Source organism: Tamandua tetradactyla, chromosome 2 (genome assembly GCF_023851605.1).
Source record: "Tamandua tetradactyla isolate mTamTet1 chromosome 2, mTamTet1.pri, whole genome shotgun sequence".
Lineage (NCBI taxonomy): Eukaryota > Metazoa > Chordata > Mammalia > Pilosa > Myrmecophagidae > Tamandua > Tamandua tetradactyla.
In genome coordinates, this window is record NC_135328.1 from 150,822,133 (window position 1) to 150,842,719 (window position 20,587).

At 38.2% G+C, this 20,587-nt stretch overlaps 1 protein-coding gene across 13 annotated transcripts in view; it reads right to left on the minus strand.

Moving 5' to 3' along the window:
• Positions 1 to 1,231: 1,231 nt before the first annotated feature.
• SERAC1 (serine active site containing 1) overlaps positions 1,232 to 20,587 on the minus strand; it is a 228,164-nt gene continuing 208,808 nt past the window's right edge. For 10 of the 13 annotated variants that reach the window (XM_077149372.1, XM_077149371.1, XM_077149369.1 and 7 more), the window contains 7 exons: positions 19,330 to 19,480; positions 11,713 to 11,854; positions 9,366 to 9,460; positions 8,112 to 8,209; positions 6,851 to 7,033; positions 4,851 to 4,994; positions 1,232 to 3,054 (listed from right to left, as the gene is read on the minus strand). In XM_077149372.1, coding sequence (XP_077005487.1) covers positions 2,918 to 3,054; positions 4,851 to 4,994; positions 6,851 to 7,033; positions 8,112 to 8,209; positions 9,366 to 9,460; positions 11,713 to 11,854; positions 19,330 to 19,480 — 950 coding nt within the window. In that variant the 3' untranslated portion in view covers positions 1,232 to 2,917. Of the gene's footprint in view, positions 3,055 to 3,918; positions 4,103 to 4,850; positions 4,995 to 6,850; positions 7,034 to 8,111; positions 8,210 to 9,365; positions 9,461 to 11,712; positions 11,855 to 19,329; positions 19,481 to 20,587 lie in introns of all 13 variants that reach the window. The other 3 variants (XR_013170847.1, XR_013170848.1, XM_077149376.1) reach the window with 3 other exon arrangements.

Sequence of the window (20,587 nt, forward strand, 5' to 3'; positions counted from 1 at the left end):
AAATGCCAGAAGCATTTGAACAGTGAATAAAAAAGTATTTGCAATGTCCCCTTGGTGGAATGGTGAGAAAGGGGCAAAAGTCAACTTCCCCAAGTGGAGAATTCTTGATATTCTCATAAGCAGTGGGGACAGCCAAAGCAATAGGCTGAGCTCCCAATCTTGGAGTTTATTCATATGAAACAACCCCACAAAGAATAGGCTAAGCCTACTTAAAATTAGGCCTAAGTGTCACCCCCAAGAGAACCTCTTTTGTGGCTCAGATGTGGCCTCTCTCTCTAAGCCAACTTGGCAGATGAACTCACTGCCCTCCTCCCTGCTATGTGGGACATGACTCCCAGGGGTGTGGATCTTCCTAGCAACGTGGGACAGAAATCCTAGAATGAGCTGGGATTCAGCACCAAGGGATTGAGAAAACCTTCTCAACCGAAAGGGGGAAGAGAGAAATGAGACAAAATAAAGTGTCAATGGCTGAGAGATTCCAAACTGAGTTGAGAGGTTATCCGGGAGGTTATGCGTTAAGCATTTAATAGATAATACCTTTTTAGTTAAGGCATAACAGAGAGGCTGGAGGGAACTGCCTGAAAATGTAGAGCTGTGTTCCAGTAGCCACGTTTCTTGAAGATGATTGTATAATGATATAGCTTTTGCAATGTGACTGTGTGATTGTGAAAACCTTGAATCTGATGCTCTTTTATCTACATTATGGACAGATGAGTAAAACATATGGATTAAAAATAAATTGATAATAGGGGAACAAATGTTAAAATAAATTGAGTAGATTAAAATGCTAGTGATCATTGAAAGGGAGGGGTAAGGGGTATGGTATGTATGAATTTTTTTGTTTTCTTTTTATTTCTTTTTCTGAATTGATACAAATGTTCTAAGAAATGATCATGATGATGAATATACAACTATGTGATGAAGAAAAAGAATGTTCATATTGTGTGTTGATTGGTTTTATTAAAAATCAAAAAAAAAAAAAAGAAAACAAAAAAACTCCATGACAGTGTTCTAACCTGCAAGGCTCAGCTGAAAGCAGTTAAGAACTGGAATGTTTACAAGCATGGCTAGTTCTAACTTTGGGAATTTCTTGGCAATTACACTAATTTTGCCTTCTGCCTTAATAAGAATTCATACAAAACACCACTTTTTATAGAGCAAATTTCTAATGGATTTGAACCGTTTGGGGAATGTTCAACATCTAACATGAAAGCACAATCAGGTCTACATATACTTTAAAATGACATTTATTGAATATGTTTACATTTTTCTCATGGACATATTTTTATACCAGATGTCAAAAACTAAATCACACAGAAGTATTTCATATTACAGAGAGATGAAAATTCCAGAAGGTATGCCTCAAATATTCGCCGTATCTATACAATAAAACCAGTGGTTAAGTCACTTCTGTTGCAAAATTAACATTGGCTGTTGATAGGCTTTCTCATGACCCCAGTTTACCTTCAGATGACTAGTACTCTAGTTTTAGCTTTGACTATTCCATTCTACAAAATCCATCATTTTTAAAACGTTAAACATAGACTTACCATATGGCCTAGCAATTACATTCCTAGACTTATATGCAAGAGAACTGAAAACATACATGCACACAGAAACTTGTATATGAATGTTCATAGCAGCATTATTCATAATAGCCCCCAAATTGAAAGACCCTAAATGTCCATCAAATGATGAACAGATAAACTAAACATGGCACATCCATACGATGGAATATTATTCAGCTTAAAAAAAAAGCACTGCCTCATGGATGAACTTTGAAAACATGCTAAATAAAAGAAGCCACTCACAGGCTAAATTGTGTGATTCCTTTAATATGAAATACCTGTGAACGGTGGCGTAGTAGTTGCCAGGGGCTGAGTGAAGAGGCAAAATGGGAACTGACTGCTAATGGGTATGGGGTCACTTCTGGGGTAATGAAAACATTCTGAAATTAGTGATGAGGGCTGTACAACTCTGAATATATTAAAGTAAACTATACACTTAAAAAGGATGAATTTTATTGTATGTCGTTAATATCTCAATTATTAAAATTACTTTTTTGAAAAGTCCACCAACATGAGTTCCTATTTCTCACATGCTGCAGGTCAATAAATACCACTTCCCAATGAACAAGAAAGATACACTCAGCTAACTAAAATCTGAGATTCATACTATTATTGCTATTATATATAATGGCTTAGAATAGTTTTATTTCATACTATGATCATAATGGATTAGCTACTTTATCCTTATCTAGGACAAACTACCAGTATAGGTAGTTACAGTCTGGAAAGAAATAGTATAAGCAGAATTTTTAAAATAAGGTTTGTCTCAGCAATATGAAAATAAAAACATAATGAAACTGAGCCATGCATAACAATGGGTCTAACCAAGTTATCAATAATACAGCAGCAGATGACTTACATGGGTATACTTTTAAAAACTCACATCACTTGGATCCCAAGAACAAAAAAAAGTCTCTTTTATGTTCTGGTTCATTCTTCTCTCCATTTTAGGTGCTCTGCAAGTGGCATTTCTGTGATGGGCTGATGACAGCTCTCCTTCACCAGTTCCTCTCCCAGTGTGAGCCCAGAGCCAGTCACTCATGAAAAAGGTTATTCTCTATCACGGCAGCTCCCATCTGTGCCACTAGGCACAACGCTGTGGCACAAACTGGCACACAAGGCATTTCTTACAAGTTGAAGCAATCTGACTTAGTCTTTCATCCTTTGATTGCTACTTCTGTGCTTTCCAGTTCATGAACTGAAAACCATGTTCTGCTGCCTACAACATATTCCAGACTGTGTTGATGCCATCATTACTATGTTTGCAGGGTTGCTTGGAGCTTAAAAAAGGGAAAGAACACCAAGTTTCTCATATTAATGTTCACATATGAAAAACAGAATACGACGACTTAATTTTCAAGGTCTTTGGCTAAAGTTTCACGGATGAATTGTAAGGTACGTTGATACAAAAAAGCATCCTTTCTCTTTGGCTTACAAATGTTTAAATGGTTAACATCCACAGGAATTAGATCTCCAATGCCTAAATCTGAAGAAAACAAAAATGTCAATAAAATCTAAGTAAAAATACGAATCTCCCCCTTGCCAATACTGAAGGAAGCCAAATGGGTAGTTCTAAATGTTGGTTTAGTGGTAACAAGGGACTTATAAGACAAAGGAACTTGAAGTTTGTCTGGGTTAAGTTATACTTGACTAATTTAAACAAGAATGGATTCTCAGTAAGTATGATTATAATTTTAGGCTTTTCATAAATTCTTTATGTGTGGTCTGCCCTACTTCCCCAAATGTAATAGTGAGCAGAGCCTGTGCACGATCATGCTCAAAACCTTCCTATCTCTGCAGGTTATTAGTAAAATATTCCACACTTTGGTTTTTAACCAGAGTTTCTACTAGGAACTTTATGATGCACATCTTTGTCTTGATGAGGGGACTGAGACCGTCTTACATATGGCCCATTCTATACCCAAATCCAAGATCACTCCACCAGGGGGTGGAGGGGGTAAAGTGTTGGGGAGATGATTTAGTGCTTGATTGCTTGAGAGACTTGTAAGAGTTTATGATGTTTCAATTTAACAAAGTCCACCTAGATGAAAGTGAGAAGAGGTACAAAAGGTGAGGAACGTAAGTGGGGGCTCTAAAGGAAGACGGGCCTCCTGGTGACATGGAAGAAGAGGTTGGACCGAGGCATGATAAGGTGTGTCACTACAAGTAGCTGGTCCACAATATCAATTCTGCTTTTAGCTTCTTTTTAAACATTTGGCAGCTGTCCTCTGAACTCAAGTTCTTCAACTAAGAAAGAGTAACTCTTCACCCATACATATTACTTTAAGTTAAGCAGCTTTAAGTTCTACAACAAGTATTAAGTGTTTTTAATTTTACTGAGATAACATACGGTAAGTTAGGACGAAAATCATTTTGCGGACTGAAGTCTCATTTGGCAGGCGTTACAGATGCACACTACGCCTGGCCTCAAGGAACTCACAGTGTGGTCGAGGCGCCAGGGACAGCACCTAACCCAGCCTCAGAGGTGACCAGAAAAGGGTTCCCAGAGATGACCTGCAAGCTGAGGAGTCAGCCTGGTGAGGGAAAAGCATCTCAGGTCACAGAATTTATGGGGCATCTACTATGTACTGGGTAACACAGGATGCTATTAAGCGAGTTGAGATGTAAGCCCTGCCCTCAAACAACCTACTGTCTATTACAATATGCCCCAGTAGCACATATTGGCCATTTCCCTCAACCCTGAGAGTATGAATGAATTGTACTTTTTTTTCTTTTTTTTTTTTTTTTCACATGGGCAAGCACTAAGAATCGAACCCAGGTCTCTGGCATGGCAGGTGAGAACTCTGCCTGTTGAGCCATCATGGCCTATCTGAAAGAATTGTACTTTAACACTAGGTTTTTCCCCCCATTGGAATTTCTGCTGCTTGAATATTCCCCATATATTTTCTATTTTACTAAACCTTCAAAACCTTTAGTTGCTTTTAAGTTTTCACATGCAGCTTCCAATCTGTTAAATGAAATGCTCCTTTCAATAGCTCTGAAATGCAGTAAAATTCAGTGTTGACTGCTAAGTTCGACTTAGTCAATTAACCTTTGTCATCTAAGCACTTAAAAGAAGGGAAGGCAGGGAGTAATGCTAGGGTTGTACATTTGCAGAGATTCAACCAGTGGCTGAAAGAGTAACAGAATTGGAATCTAGATCTTCATGAAACTGTCTCCTGAGCCTGAGGAGCGGAACATAAAAACTGACATTTATAATTAAATGCTGGTTTATCACCAACTATGCATATAGAGGCCAGTGAGTTTCAAAAGAGGAAATACCTGCTGATTCCACAGTTACCACATGGAGTTTAAGCATGCTGCCAATAGTGGTTGGTAGCGTTTCTACAAAATTTAACACCTGGAAGTTTTTATCTTTAGCAAACTCCAGAAAGTCATCCTGTAGTGTTTTAAGTGCAGGAGAATCTGAAAAATCAGAGAATAAGGTTGTAACAAGTTCTGTTTACCCAATTCATAATAAAATATATTAACTTTTCAAATTTGGAGAGGAAATTAGGGTTCAGAGTTAATGTGGTAACTTGTGTACACGTTTGTTTTCTGTCCCAAGACATCATTAAAATGAGAGTAAAGGAATAAAAACAGTTCAGAATTGAGAGGAGAGCCAGCAGAGGAAGTGATTTCATCACATTTCTGGCTGGCACGACCAAGTAGCCCAGGGAAGACTGGTGGGTGGAGACTGCAGGGTTCCCACAGTCTGTGGTCAGCACCCTCAGGCTGACCCTAAAGCATAGCCTCTGGCCAGCAAAGCCTGTCAGCCATCTCACAGTGCACGCCCCCTTCCTAAAATAAGAAAGTGCAACCAAGAAGCACCAGGTATTACAGAAAAGCCCACGACCTACAAGACACAGAACACAGATATGCAAACAGTAAACTTGACTACAGAGGAAACAACCAAATGAAGAAACAAAAAAGGAACTTTTTAATACCCACTAATTCATATTTTTGGGATGATTTGAAAACATATTACAGCCACAAAAGCAGAGAATGATATGAGTAAAGAACAACCAGAGAACAGGAAAGTGTCTTAGAAAATAAAATCTGACTGGAAAAAAAAAATCAAAGATCAAAGGAACTCTCCAAAATGCAGAATAAATAGAAAATATAAATAAAAAGACAACTGGCATTTAAGATTTGAGCCAGGGGCTCCAAGCTCTGACTGACATGAGTTTCAAAAAGAGAAAATGCTTAATCAAGTATCGTGCTTTAAAATTAATATGCTGAAAACCTCAAATGTGCATTTATATTTTAACAGCTGATGATTTTTTCCCCCAAACTCATGGAAAAATGTAGTTCACTGGAAATTTGGAACAATACTTAAAGCAAGCCATTAAATTTTTCTAATTTTAAATTATATTGAACCTAGTATTTAAGTTATTATTATACTTCATCAAAAGAACAGCAAGGATAAAAAGAGAGGGTACCAAACAAGTCCAAACATTTTTTTTTCCATGGATAGTCTGAGCACAACTCATACACAAATAATAAAGTGAGACAATATACATATATATAAATAAAGATAGGTACAACTACTTTAATTCTATGCCATAGAACTAGTTTCTATATACTTTTCCTGTAGGCTCTCCATGATGTCAAACAACAACTCCTTATGGGGAGACACCCCTCTGTCTAAATGCCTCTAGTTTTCTATAATATAGAAAACTCAATCAATTAAGAAGCTACAGAACAATATGTATTATATCCCCTAGATTTTTACCGAAAAAATACGTGCATCTATATTTAGTTGTGGGTGCACTAAAGAAGGCCCGAAGGGAGTCACACCCAAGTGTTAATGGTTATTTCTGGACCGTGGAGATGGAGAGTGACTTTTTTTCTTCTCTATGTTGACTGAACTAGTTTAGAAACTTTTTTTTCCAGTAATTCTTTTAAATATGTTTCCTTCTTAAAAAAACAAAACAGCAATGATCAAACACCAGAATTCTAGGTGCTGCTACATGGGATTAAAAAAAAAAGTTGATGGTGCCTGCCCACATAAAGAAAAAAAGTTGATTAATCCAAAAATTTATTTGGCATCTACCAAGCACAAGGCATCTCGATAAAAAAGGATGAGTAAGACGGGCACCCTCCCCTCAAAGAGCTTACAGAAAGCAATAATTGTTTAAATCATTTATTTGTTCATTCTTTGAATAGACTGGGTTTTTAAATGCCAGTTTATTCAAAGAAGAAACTTTTTTGTCCCCTTCTCTTGTATAGCTGATGTTACCATAACCCCAATTCCCTTGGCGACAAAAAATAAGCATTACCTTTGCTGAGCTCTTTGACTTCCAAAGAGGGAAAGAGAAGATAGCGAATATTAACAGAGTATTCAGCCAAATGGGACCCATGATGAGGGACACTGTAAAAAATCATTCCTCTGGTATTGTTTATAACAGTCCTCATTTCTGGCTTCTTAGAGGCTTCCAACAGCATCTTTTTGACAAGAAGACCTAGCCATACAGAAGAAAGGGGAAAGAAATGTGTAAGTTATTTTCTTTTCCTCCATTCTTAATTAAAAAAAGGGGATGGGGGGTCAAAACAAACACAGAGAAAGCTACCTTTTAAAAAAAAGGTTTAAGCAATAATTCTCTGTAGTATATTAAACAAGGCCTCAAAACAGTAACACGTGCTAATGCTCGTGCTCCTCTAGAATACACAGCACTAGCCTACAGCCAGCTGAGGGGCTGGAAACACGTTTGTAAGGCAGATGCTCTGCTCGGGGCAGAAGACACTGTCCCGGGGAGGGGAGGTTAGATGCCGCCTGTGTTGGGGGCTCCTGTCTCCATCCTGCCCTCAGCAGCCCACTGACGGCCCATACCAAGATGCTGGGCTCATCAAGCCTATTCCCCACCAAAAACAAAGCTTTTATGGAAGAAGCACCTTCTCTTCTGTCCCCTCACCCCAGGGTTAAGAGCCTACAGAGAACACAGATCACACAGAGGGTAATGGGATCTCAGAGGGCACAAGGGGCTGTGGATGGTGAAAATTTTAGAGCTGGATGGTAGGGGTTTGGGAGGGAGGGGGAGAGTGGGCTTCCAGGAGCAGGGTATCCGGTATAAAGCAATGGGTCGGACACTTGAGAGCATGTCTCTACCTCAGAAGGCTCTGGGCAGGCTGGCCAGCAGGTGGCGAGGGAGCCAGAAGCAGCAGTGGACTCTGCTATAGTGAGGAGGAGGGTTCTCTTCAGGGAGGAAGAAAGGGAGCCCCTTGACCAGCCAGGAATGCTGGGAGGGTAGTCAGAAGCAGGGCTTAAACAGCCAGGGACTGCCTCGGATTCCTATTATCACCACATGAAAGCATTAAGTTGTCAAACTCATATCCCTTTGCTATGATTTGTTTCTAACTGTCCCCTTCTCCTTCATGGAAGGAGAGCAGTAATTCAGAAACTCCTAGGCAAAGCCAAAAACGTTAATTCAGGAACTAACAAGGGCCACTATTAAATAAAACTGAGAGAGACAGTGACCTCAGGCCAGCCACATGGCTGACAACCTCACAGTTCTCACCATGCAGAAACGGAACCATACTTACCTCCCATGCTATGAGATACCCAGATCATTGGCCTGTCCCCGACACCAGCAGCTCTGAGCTTCCTAAGAAGTTCATCACTTCTGAATGCAATAGACTTTCTGGACAAAAGGAAAACAGTAGACGTGCAGGATGCTATCGATAACCCATATTTTGCCATCCAATTATTTAAAGCAAGAACTTGTAACTATATTTTGGAGTTAGGAATAACCCCCATATTCTCTGCTTAATTTTTGAAACTGCTCATTCTCTATTTGTAACTTGTCAACACTGGCATCACTGGGAATACCTAAGCCCAGAAAAAGTCATTCATTTTATTAAACAAGAAAGGTCTGGACATCTAATGTTTCTGGCAATTTTTACAGTTAAACCTGGGTCTCATACCAACTGCCTCTACCAATGTGGACGGTGTCTTTTCTGGTTCCCTGGCCTGACAATGGAAAGGTGACTAACGACCATGCAGTTATCCTCTGTAAAGTCACCTACGTGAAGTCAGCAGTTACTGCGATTTAGTTCTACTTGTACTTTCACTGCAAATATTAAGCTTTCGTCATTTGGGTTTGTTATTTCAAACTGAAGGGGAACTTCAAAATTAGTATGTTTCAATCTTTTTATCTATAGAATCCTCTTTTCAAATAATAACCTTTTCAGAGCTATATACAACCTACTATATGCCTTGTACTACCAGGTAAAATGCAGATGGAGACCTGGAGTCTTGCCACCTGTTTGTCCTCAGCACCTAAGTGTGGTCCCTTCCAGAGAGGACCTTTAATCATACTGATTTAGAGTAACCCTCTCAATGTGTAGCAAAGCTTCCCAGACAAGCCGAGTGACTGTTACAAAGGTTACCCTGTGAGTCAAAGGTAGAATCAGGCTACAATCTGGATCCTGTAGCCTAGAAATCCACTGCTTTTTCCTATGTATATAAGTAGCCTACACTGCTTAGCATCTTTTTGGTTTGCCTCCTTTAGCTGATATCATTGTGAACACAAAAGGAAAAAGCATCACATTTACTTTGAGTAGCAAAAAAACCACTTTCCTGTATAATCCAACACTGACAATATATGTAAGCCTTATTCTATGTGGTTGTTTATTTTCAGTTAACTCCCTCTAGAAGAAGAGGAAAAAAGTTAATTTTTCAGAAGAAAATACTGTCGGTGGCATTAAAAGACAAAAATCAGCTCCCACCCCAGGTAATCCACTTGTGATCTTGAACCTTCCCCTCCCCCCTAGTCTGAAGGCATTTTCCCCTGTTACCTTTCCATAGGGCACCTTGCTCTCCAGTCACTGAGGCTGGTGTCATACTCCACAGATATAATTCGAAGGGCAGGACAGTCTCTTGCTAACCATGTCTAAGTAAAATAAAAGGTACAAAAGAAATAAATGAATTTCCACTGACCCCATTACTTCCTGGTAATTGAAATTCATAACTAAAGGCCTCTTATGATAGTGACAACTAATTTAAAATGGCAGTGAAATAAAATTCGAAGGTGACTATAAAAGCAATTCCAAATTTCTGAAAGACTGGTTTAAAAGAAAAACAATTCTAGCATTTTATTTTTTATGTCTCTGGTCACAAAGTTGTGTCAATATTTACATCTTAAGCCAATACAGGTTTCAAGAGAATATGCTCAATTTTAATCTGCTTATGACCAAAAGCAAGGCCCATTTTTAGAATCTAGATCAAACTGGCTTTTTGAAAGCTTTTAATAGAAAGCTATTACTCCAGACCAAAAGTCTCCAGACCAGTCTCATGGTTAGAGTTTGGACCTGAGATTTCAGAGATAATGATAACAGTTACAGTTTCTGCTACTGTAGAATGTCACCAGAGAGAAAGTATATGCAATTCCTTCTATTTGATTAAAAAACCTTTGTGAAGGTAAGAAGTAGTGGTAAAAAAAGCTATTTGTTACTAGTGATCAATGAGAGGGAGGGGTAGGGATGTGGGTTGTATGATTTTTTTCTTTTGCCTTTTTATTTCTTTTTCTAGATTGATATAAATTCTATAAATGCTCATGATGATGAATACACAACTATGTGATGATATTGTGAGCCACTGATTGTATTCTTTGGATGGACTGTATGGTGTGTGAAGATATCTCAACAAAAATGTTTTAAAAACTATTCAGACATATATGTAGTATCAATTTTAAATGAGCTTAAGACAAATTCCATCCAATCAGTTCATTCCAGAGTTAAGGCTCTTTGGAAGAAGTAAGGTCAAAGAAATCCAAGGTAAATTTTACTCTTTCAAAGTCATTCTATTTTTATCATTACTGAAATAAGAGAATTAGCTATTATGAATCTAATTATGTTCCTAATATATTATTTTTTAAACATTTTATTGTATAATATAATACATATACAAAGCAAAGAATGAAAAAAGCAATAGTTTTCAAGGCACTCTTCAACAAGTAATTACAGTACAGATCCCCGAGTTTGTCATGGGCTACAATTCCATCAGCTCAGATTTTTCCTTCTAGCTGCCACATAACATTAGAGGCTAGAAGGAATATGTCTTTTTATCATCACAACTGACTTTGTTTTTATTTTTTGTGAAAAATAACATATATAGGAAAAAAGCAATAAATTTCAAAGCATACAACAATCAGTTGTAGAACAGACATCAGAGTTTGGTGTGGGTGACAATTCCACAATTTTAGGTTGTTACTTCTAGCTTGTCTAAGACACTGGAGGCTAAAAGAAATATCAATATAATGATTCAGCAATCCTACTCATTTGTTAAATCCTACTTTCTCTTTATAAATCCACCATCACCTTTGATCTTTCTCCCACTGTTTAGCCTAATATTACATTGTTTTTAATAGATGTGAACTATCACTGGCCCTTGGTCACTTTTATTTTTCACTTAATGGAATATTCTCCTTTAGAGTCACAAACTGCACCCTCATGGGAAATGACATAACATATGGTGGGACAAGCCCAGCTATTAACATATAACATAAAAGTGTCCCTGAGGGAAAGAGAAAGTTCATGGAAAAAAATCCTAGAAAAGTCAGTCACAAAGAGAGCTCCAAAGGCTGGTGGGTATCACGTATAAAGGTGGCTGCGCTAGTTTGAAATTGTTGTGTACCTCAGAAAAGTCATGTTCTTTAATCCTAATTCAATACTTTACTGGGTGGGATCTTTTAAATTGTTTCTGTGGAGATGTGACCCACCCAATTGTGGGTGGTACCTTTTGATTAGGTAGTTTCCATGGAGATGTATCTCCGCCCATTCAAGGTGGGTCTTAAGAGGGAACCATTTTGGAAAAAGCTTCAGAACCTACACAGCCAGAGACCTTTGGAGATGAAGAAAGAAACACCCCTAGGGAAGTCTTTTGAAATGAGAGGGCTGGAAAGAAAAGCTAGCATATGTCGCCATGTGCCTTTACAGCTTTCAGAGGTATTTAGGACTCATCGACCTTTCTTGAGCCAAGGTATCTTTCTCTGGATGCCTTGGTTTGGACCTTTTTATAGCCTTAGAACTGTAAACTTGCAACTCAATAAATTCCCTTTTTAAAAGCCATTCCATTTCTGGTATATTGCATTTGGTAGCTTTAACAAACTAAAACAGTGGCCTACTAGAGTTAGCTGCTCCTTACCTTGGGCCAACACGTTGTATATCTATCTTCATCCTCAGGCGGCTTTTCAATTAAAACCTGATCACAGTCCTGCTGGCGCCATGTTCTGAATGCTGCTCCCATCAGGCCATGAATGAAAAGGACATCTGCTTTAATGGGCTCACTAATTGGGGGGGAGAGAGTTTTAAAAAGAAGCAGAATAAATGCATTACTGCTTTGGTAAAAGTCTATATAGCACTCTCTGTGTACTAGGTTTATGTGACATAAAATTAACTTAAGGCTAGCTTTAGGAGCACAGGTTTACTGTGGAGCCCTATGTGTTTTTTTTTTTTTTTTTAATTGATTAACGGAAAAAAAGAAATTAACCCAACATTTAGAAATCATACCATTCTACACATGCAATCAGTAATTCTTAACATCATCACATAGATGCGTGATCATTGTTTCTTAGTACATTTGCATCGGTTTAGAAAAACTAGCAACACAACCGAAAAAGATATAGAATGTTAATATAGAGAAAAAAATAAAAGTAATAGTAGTAAAAACAAAACAAAACAAAGCAAAACAAAACAAAAACCTATAGCTCGGATGCAGCTTCATTCAGTGTTTTAACATGATTACTTTACAATTAGGTATTATTGTGCTGTCCATTTTTGAGTTTTTGTATCTAGTCCTGTTGCACAGTCTGTATCCCTTCAGCTCCAATTACCCATTATCTTACCCTGTTTCTAACTCCTGCTGGACTCTGTTACCAATGACATATTCCAAGTTTATTCTCGAATGTCGATTCACATCATTGGGACCATACAGTATTTGTCTTTTAGTTTTTGGCTAGACTCACTCAGCATAATGTTCTTTAGGTCCATCCATGTTATTACATGCTTCATAAGTTTATCCTGTCTTAAAGCTGCATAATATTCCATCGTATGTATATACCACAGTTTGTTTAGCCACTTGTCTGTTGATGGACATTTTGGCTGTTTCCATCTCTTTGCAATTGAAAATAATGCTGCTATAAACATTGGTGTGCAAATGTCTGTTTGAGTTTTTGCCCTTAATTCCTTTGAGAATTCTATATTCTCAATTCTATATTCAGCTTTTTGAGGAACCGCCAAACTGCCTTCCACAGTGGTTGCATCATTTGACATTCCCACCAACAGTGGATAAGTGTGCCTCTTTCACCGCATCCTCTCCAGCACTTGTCATTTTCTGTTATGTTGATAATGGCCATTCTGGTGGGTGTGAGATGATATCTCATTGTGGTTTTGATTTGCATTTCTCTAATGGCCAGGGACATTGAGCATCTCTTCATGTGCTTTTTGGCCATTTGTATTTCCTCTTCTGAGAGGTGTCTGTTCAAGTCTTTTTCCCATTTTGTAATTGGGTTGGCTGTCTTTTTGTTGTTGAGTTGAACAATCTCTTTATAAATTCTGGATACTAGACCTTTATCTGATATGTCATTTCCAAATATTGTCTCCCATTGTGAAGGCTGTCTTTCTACTTTCTTGATGAAGTTCTTTGGTGCACAAAAGTGTTTAATTTTGAGGAGCTCCCATTTATTCATTTCCTTCTTCAGTGCTCTTGCTTTAGGTTTAAGGTCCATAAAACTGCCTCCAATTGTAAGATTCATAAGATATCTCCCTACATTTTCCTCTAACTGTTTTATGGTCTTAGACCTAATTTTAGATCTTTGATCCATTTTGAGTTAACTTTTGTATAGGGTGTGAGATACGGGTCTTCTTTCATTCTTTTGCATATGGATATCCAGCTCTCTAGGCACCATTTATTGAAAAGACTGTTCTGTCCCAGGTGAGTTGGCTTGACTGCCTTATCAAAGATCAAATGTCCATAGATGAGAGGGTCTATATCTGAGCACTCTATTCGATTCCATTGGTTGATATATCTATCTTTATGCCAATACCATGCTGTTTTGACCACTGTGGCTTCATAATATGCCTTAAAGTCAGGCAGTGCGAGACCTCCAGCTTCGTTTTTTTTCCTCAAGATGTTTTTAGCAATTCGGGGCACCCTGCCCTTCCAAATAAATTTGCTTATTGGTTTTTCTATTTCTGAAAAATAAGTTGTTGGGATTTTGATTGGTATTGCATTGAATCTGTAAATCAATTTAGGTAGGATTGACATCTTACCTATATTTAGTCTTCCAATCCATGAACAAGGTATGCCCTTCCATCTATTTAGGTCTTCTGTGATTTCTTTTAACAGCTTTTTGTAGTTTTCTTTATATATGTTTTTTGTCTCTTTAGTTAAATTTATTCCTAGGTATTTCATTCTTTTAGTTGCAATTGTAAATGGGATTCGTTTCTTGATTTCCCCCTCAGCTTGTTCATTACTAGTGTATAGAAATGCTACAGATTTCTGAATGTTGATCTTGTAACCTGCTACTTTGCTGTACTCATTTATTGGCTCTAGTAGTTTTGTTGTGGATTTTTCCGGGTTTTCGACGTATAGTATCATATCATCTGCAAACAGTGATAGTTTTACTTCCTCCTTTCCAATTTTGATGCCTTGTATTTCTTTTTCTTGTCTAAATGCTCTGGCTAGAACCTCCAACACAATGTTGAATAATAGTGGTGATAGTGGACATCCTTGTCTTGTTCCTGATCTTAGGGGGAAAGTTTTCAATTTTTCCCCATTGAGGATGATATTAGCTGTGGGTTTTTCATATATTCCCTCTATCATTTTAAGGAAGTTCCCTTGTATTCCTATCTTTTGAAGTGTTTTCAACAGGAAAGGATGTTGAATCTTGTCAAATGCCTTCTCTGCATCAATTGAGATGATCATGTGATTTTTCTGCTTTGATTTGTTGATATGGTGTATTACATTAATTGATTTTCTTATGTTGAACCATCCTTGCATACCTGGGATGAATCCTACTTGGTCATGATGTATAATTCTTTTAATGTGTTGTTGGATATGATTTGCTAGAATTTAGTGAGGATTTTTGCATCTATATTCATTAGAGAAATTGGTCTGCAGTTTTCTTTTTTTGTAATATCTTTGCCTGGTTTTGGTATGAGGGTGATGTTGGCTTTATAGAATAAATTAGGTAGTTTTCCCTCCACTTCGATTATTTTGAAGAGTTTGAGGAGAGTTGGTACTAATTCTTTCTGGAATGTTTGATAGAATTCACATGTGAAGCCGTCTGGTCCTGGACTTTTCTTTTTAGGAAGCTTTTGAATGACTGATTCAATTTCTTTACTTGTGATTGGTTTGTTGAGGTCATCTATTTCTTCTTGAGTCAAAGTTGGTTGTTCATTTCTTTCCAGGAACCCGTCCATTTCCTCTAAATTGTTGTATTTATTAGCGTAAAGTTGTTCATAGTATCCTGTTATTACCTCCTTTATTTCTGTGAGGTCAGTGGTTATGTCTCCTCTTCCATTTCTGATCTTATTTATTTGCATCCTCTCTCTTCTTCTTTTTGTCAATCTTGCTAAGGGCCCATCAATCTTATTGATTTTCTCATAGAACCAACTTCTGGTCTTATTGATTTTCTCTATTGTTTTCGTGTTTTCAATTTCATTTATTTCTGCTCTAATCTTTGTTATTTCTTTCCTTTTGCTTGCTTTGCGATTAGTTTGCTGTTCTTTCTCCAGTTCTTCCAAGTAGACAGTTAATTCCTGAATTTTTGCCTTTTCTTCTTTTCTAATATAGGCATTTAGGGCAATAAATTTCCCTCTTAGCACTGCCTTTGCTGCGTCCCATAAGTTTTGATATGTTGTGTTTTCGTTTTCATTTGCCTCTAGGTATTTACTAATTTCTCTTGCAATTTCTTCTTTGACCCACTTGTTGTTTAAGAGTGTGTTGTTGAGCCTCCACGTATTTGTGAATTTTCTGGCACTCCACCTATTATTGATTTCCAACTTCATTCCTTTATGATCTGAGAAAGTGTTGTGTATGATTCCAGTCTTTTTAAGTTTGTTAAGACTTGCTTTGTGACCCAGCATATGGTCTATCTTTGAGAATGATCCATGAGCACTTGAGAAAAAGGTGTATCCTGCTGTTGTGGGATGTAATGTCCTATAAATGTCTGTTAAGTCTAGCTCATTTATAGTAATATTCAGATTCTCTATTTCTTTTTTGATCCTCTGTCTAGATGTTCTGTCTATTGATGAGAGTGGTGAATTGAAGTCTCCAACTATTATGGTATATGTGTCTATTTCCCTTTTCAGTGTTTGCAGTGTATTCCTCATGTATTTAGGGGCATTCCGGTTCGGTGCATAAATATTTATGATTGTTATGTCTTCTTGTTTAATTGTTCCTTTTATTAGTAGATAGTGTCCTTCTTTGTCTCTTTTAACTGTTTTACATTTGAAGTCTAATTTGTTGGATATTAGTATAGCCACTCCTGCTCTTTTCTGGTTTTTATTTGCATGAAATATTTTTTTCCAACCTTTCACTTTCAACCTATGTTTATCTTTGGGTCTAAGGTGTGTTTCCTGTAGACAGCATATAGAAGGCCCTGTTTTTTAATCCATTCTGCAAGTCTATGTCTTTTGATTGGGGAATTCAGTCCATTAACATTTAGTGTTATTACTGTTTGGATAATATTTTCCTCTACCATTTTGCCTTTTGTATTATATATATCATATCTGATTTTCTTTCTTTCTACACTCTTCTCCATACCTCTCTCTTCTGTCTTTTCGGTTCTGACTCTAGTGCTCCCTTTAGTATTTCTTGCAGAGCTGGTCTCTTGGTCACAAATTCTCTCAGTGACTTTTTGTCTGAGAATGTTTTAATTTCTCCCTCATTTTTGAAGGACAATTTTGCTGGATATAGGAGTCTTGGTTGGCAGTTTTTCTCTTTTAGTATTTTAAATATATCATCCCACTGTCTTCTAGCTTCCATGGTTTCTGCTGAGAAATCTACACATAGTCTTATTGGGTTTCCCTTGTATGTGATGGATTGTTTTTCTCTTGCTGCTTTCAAGATCCTCTCTTTCTCTTTGACCTCTGACATTCTAACTAGTAAGTGTCTTGGAGAACGCCTATTTGGGTCTAATCTCTTTGGGGTGTGCTGCACTTCTTGGATCTGTAATTTTAGGTCTTTCATAAGAGTTGGGAAATTTTCAGTGATAATTTCTTCCATTAGTTTTTCTCCTCCTTTTCCCTTCTCTTCTCCTTCTGGGACACCCACAACACGTATATTTGTGCGCTTCATATTGTCCTTGAGTTCCCTGATACCCTGTTCAAATTTTTCCATTCTTTTCCTGATAGTTTCTGTTTCTTTTTGGAATTCAGATGTTCCATCCTCCAAATCACTAATTCTATCTTCTGTCTCTTTAAATCTATCATTGTAGGTATCCATTGTTTTTTCCATCTTTTCTACTTTATCCTTCACTTCCTTAAGTTCTGTGATTTGTTTTTTCAGTTTTTCTATTTCTTCTTTTTGTTCAGCCCATGTCTTCTTCATGTCCTCCCTCAATTTATCGATTTCATTTTTGAGGAGGTTTTCCATTTCTGTTCATATATTCAGCATTAGTTGTCTCAGCTCCTGTATCTCATTTGAACTATTGGTTTGTTCCTTTGACTGGGCCATATTCTCAATCTTCTGAGCGTGGACCGTTATCTTCTGCTGGCGTCTGGGCATTCAGTCAGATTTCCCTGGGAGTCAGACCCAACAAGTTTGTAAGATTTTTCTGTGAAATCTCTGGGTTCTGTTTTTCTTATCCTGCCCAGTAGGTGGCGCTCGTGGCACACGTTTGTCTCACGTGTTTGGAAGGGATCCCCCCCGGTCACCGTTCTCCGCGGCCTGGGGGATTTCCGATCCAATTCTCTCAGTTGGTCCGGGGGGCCGCGCGTGGTGGGGGCATCAGCCGCCGCGGCTTGAGGGGACCCTGTGGCTCCTTTATTAATTCCCCTATTGGTGTAGTTGGACCCAGTCCCTGCCACTGTCGGAAATTCCCTCCTCTCCCTGGAGGGGTGTCGGTCGCTGGCCGCAGCGGTCCGGGGAATTTGCCACCGGACCAGGAAGCCGCCCACGGGGGAGGGGCGACGGTCGCCGGCCGCTGCGGCCTGGGAAATTCGCCACCGGACCAGGAAGCCGCCCGCGGGGGAGGGACATCGGTCGCCGGCCGCCGCAGCCTGGGGAAATCGCCACTGGACCAGGAAGCCGCCCCCAGGGTGGGGGGCACCGGTCGCCGGCCACCGCGGCTTGGGTAGCCCTCTGATCCGAGACTCATAGCCAGTCCAGGAAGCCGCCCGCAAAAGAGGGGCACCGGCCGCCGCGGCTTGGGAAACTTGCCTCTCCGAGACTCTCAGCCGGCTCGGGAAGGAGGGAGGGAGGAGCTCCGGCTGCCACAGCTGCCGCAGCTCAGGGAATCGCGCGCCACTTGGGGATCTCACCGCAGCAAAGTCTCGCAGTCAGACTAGCCAGTCCAGACTGGGGTAGGCTGTGTGTCCATTCCCTGCCGTGGCCCCGGGAGCTGTTCTGCACTGTTTCTGTTCACCTAGTAGTTGCTCTGGAGGAGGAACTAAGACGCACGTACCTTACTAAGCCGCCATCTTGGCCCCCTCTGAGCCCTATGTGTTTTGATGAAGAGATATATGGAGCATGCTCACTGCCTAGTAAAATGGAAACACCTTTTTTTTAAAAAAATGGAGACACCAATCAGCCAGTCAGACCAACCAAATAAACTGCAGGTTTAATGATCAATGAAGTGACAGATGTCATCGCCAGATTACTCTCCAGAGAATTCCATGAGAATATTCTACAAATCAATAAAAGTACTTAAAACTTAAATAAGAATAGTTATTATTCTTATATATATATATAATGTAGTTTCAAAGTCAGTACACAATAAAGAGATTTCCAAATTCAAGGAAAATAATGCTTATCAGAAAGAGTAAATCTAAAGTTTTCTTTAGATATGACATATTTTTAAAATTGTAGATAATTTATTATTTGCCAGCTATTCAAATTATATACACAACTATGAAATACACATATAAAAGGCACTACCATACTATTTTATTTACAAGTTGGAATTAACCAGTTAATATGGTTTTCAAATTTTAAAAAAAGTTTAATTTTCTGAGCTTTTAAATTTTTTTACATGCCTAACAAAAATCTAGGAAATATATAATATTTTCATTGTAGTCCTTTCTATATTTACTATTATAGTAACGACTCAACTGAAAGTAGTGACAAGAAATACCCTTAAGAAGGAGCATGAGTCAAATTAACTAAAACTTAACCCTGCCAATGGATACTTTTATACCTGGCATAAACTTTCTCACCAGTCCCTTGAGTTTTAGGCCTTGGCTAAATTAGCTGTCTGCATACAATAATGTCCTATCTCCCTATCGGCTTTAACCTGTACAATCCAAATCATTTATTAACCCAGATCCTGAAACAAAGAAGAAATATGCATTACAAAGCATAAGTGTAATACATTTTATAAGATGAATGAAACAACCTTCAGGAAATTTTGGATGTAAAATAACACTGATAATTTTGCTAGTTGGTATGCTTTCATGACAACTTTCAATTCTTCCAAGGTTATTATGGACAAATTGTTTCAGTAAATAAGATATTTTACTTATTTACAAGGCATTAAACTTACTTAAATTATGCAGAAATTGACTAAAAACTCAAGTTTTTGCCCAATGGCTTTCTTACCTTGTGCGGTACTGGGGATGTAGCACATAAACACCATCGTGATATTTTTCTTTCACAGTTTCTCGGTCTAGATTAGCCAGAGTTCTGGCAGCATGTGAGGCCTCCATAATGTGTTGAGATTTCATTGCTTCAGCCATTATAGAAACCCAGCCTGGTTTTAAAAAACAAAACATCTGAATCCTGATACAAATAAGTTCATTAAGAGAGGCTTTTTTAATTTTTATTTTTTTTCCACTTTTTATTTTGAAATAGTTTCAAACTTACAGGACTGGTGCAAAAAAATACAAACCTCATACAGAGAACTACAACATATACCACCCCCCACCCAGGTCTACCAGTTTTACCATTTTGCAAACTTTGCTCTCCCTCCCTGTTTTCCTTCCTTATCTGCTTACATAGCTGGCTAGCCCTGTATTTATCTACCTGTCTATCTACCTATGTTATCTATCTACATTATCCATCCATCCATCCATCTCTTTCTGAACCTCTGAGAGCAGGTGGCACATATTATACTCCTTGAATACATAATACTTCCATGTACATTTCCTAAGAATAAGGATATTCACTTAGGTAGTCATGTTAAGTGCAATTATAAAGTTCAAGACATTTAACATGGATATATTAGTTATATCAATATATCAGTGTATGTTGATATGTATACATATATACATATATGCAGACATTCTATATTCCAATTTTTTCTTATGTCTCAATATTGTCCTTATGAACTTTTTCTCCTCCCTTCCTAGATCCAATCCAGTATCATACATAGCAATTAATTTTCACTATCTTTTTAGTATATCTCTTTCTTTTTTAAAGGGAAGAACACAAACACAACACAAATATGCCCATCCAAAAACCTCTCAAACATACCAATCAGTGGGGATTAATCACAGTCATGACATGCAATACCCTCACCACCATCCATTACTAGAATTTCCCCTTTACCTTAAACAGAAACCCTATACTCATTTTGCATTAAGTCTCCACTGCCTCTGCCACCCCACTCCTGGTGACTTGTACTCTATTTTCTGTCTTTATGAGTATGCTAGTTTGAAGCTATTGTGTACCCCAGAAAAGCCATATCCTTTAATCCTCGTTCAATATTGCTGGGTGAGATATTTTTTATTGTTTCCATGGAGATGTGACCCACCCAATTGTGGGTGGTAACTTTCAATTAGATGGTTTCCATGGAGATGTGTCTCTACCCATTCAAGGTGGGGTTGCTTACTGGAGCCTTTTAAGAGGGAACCATTTT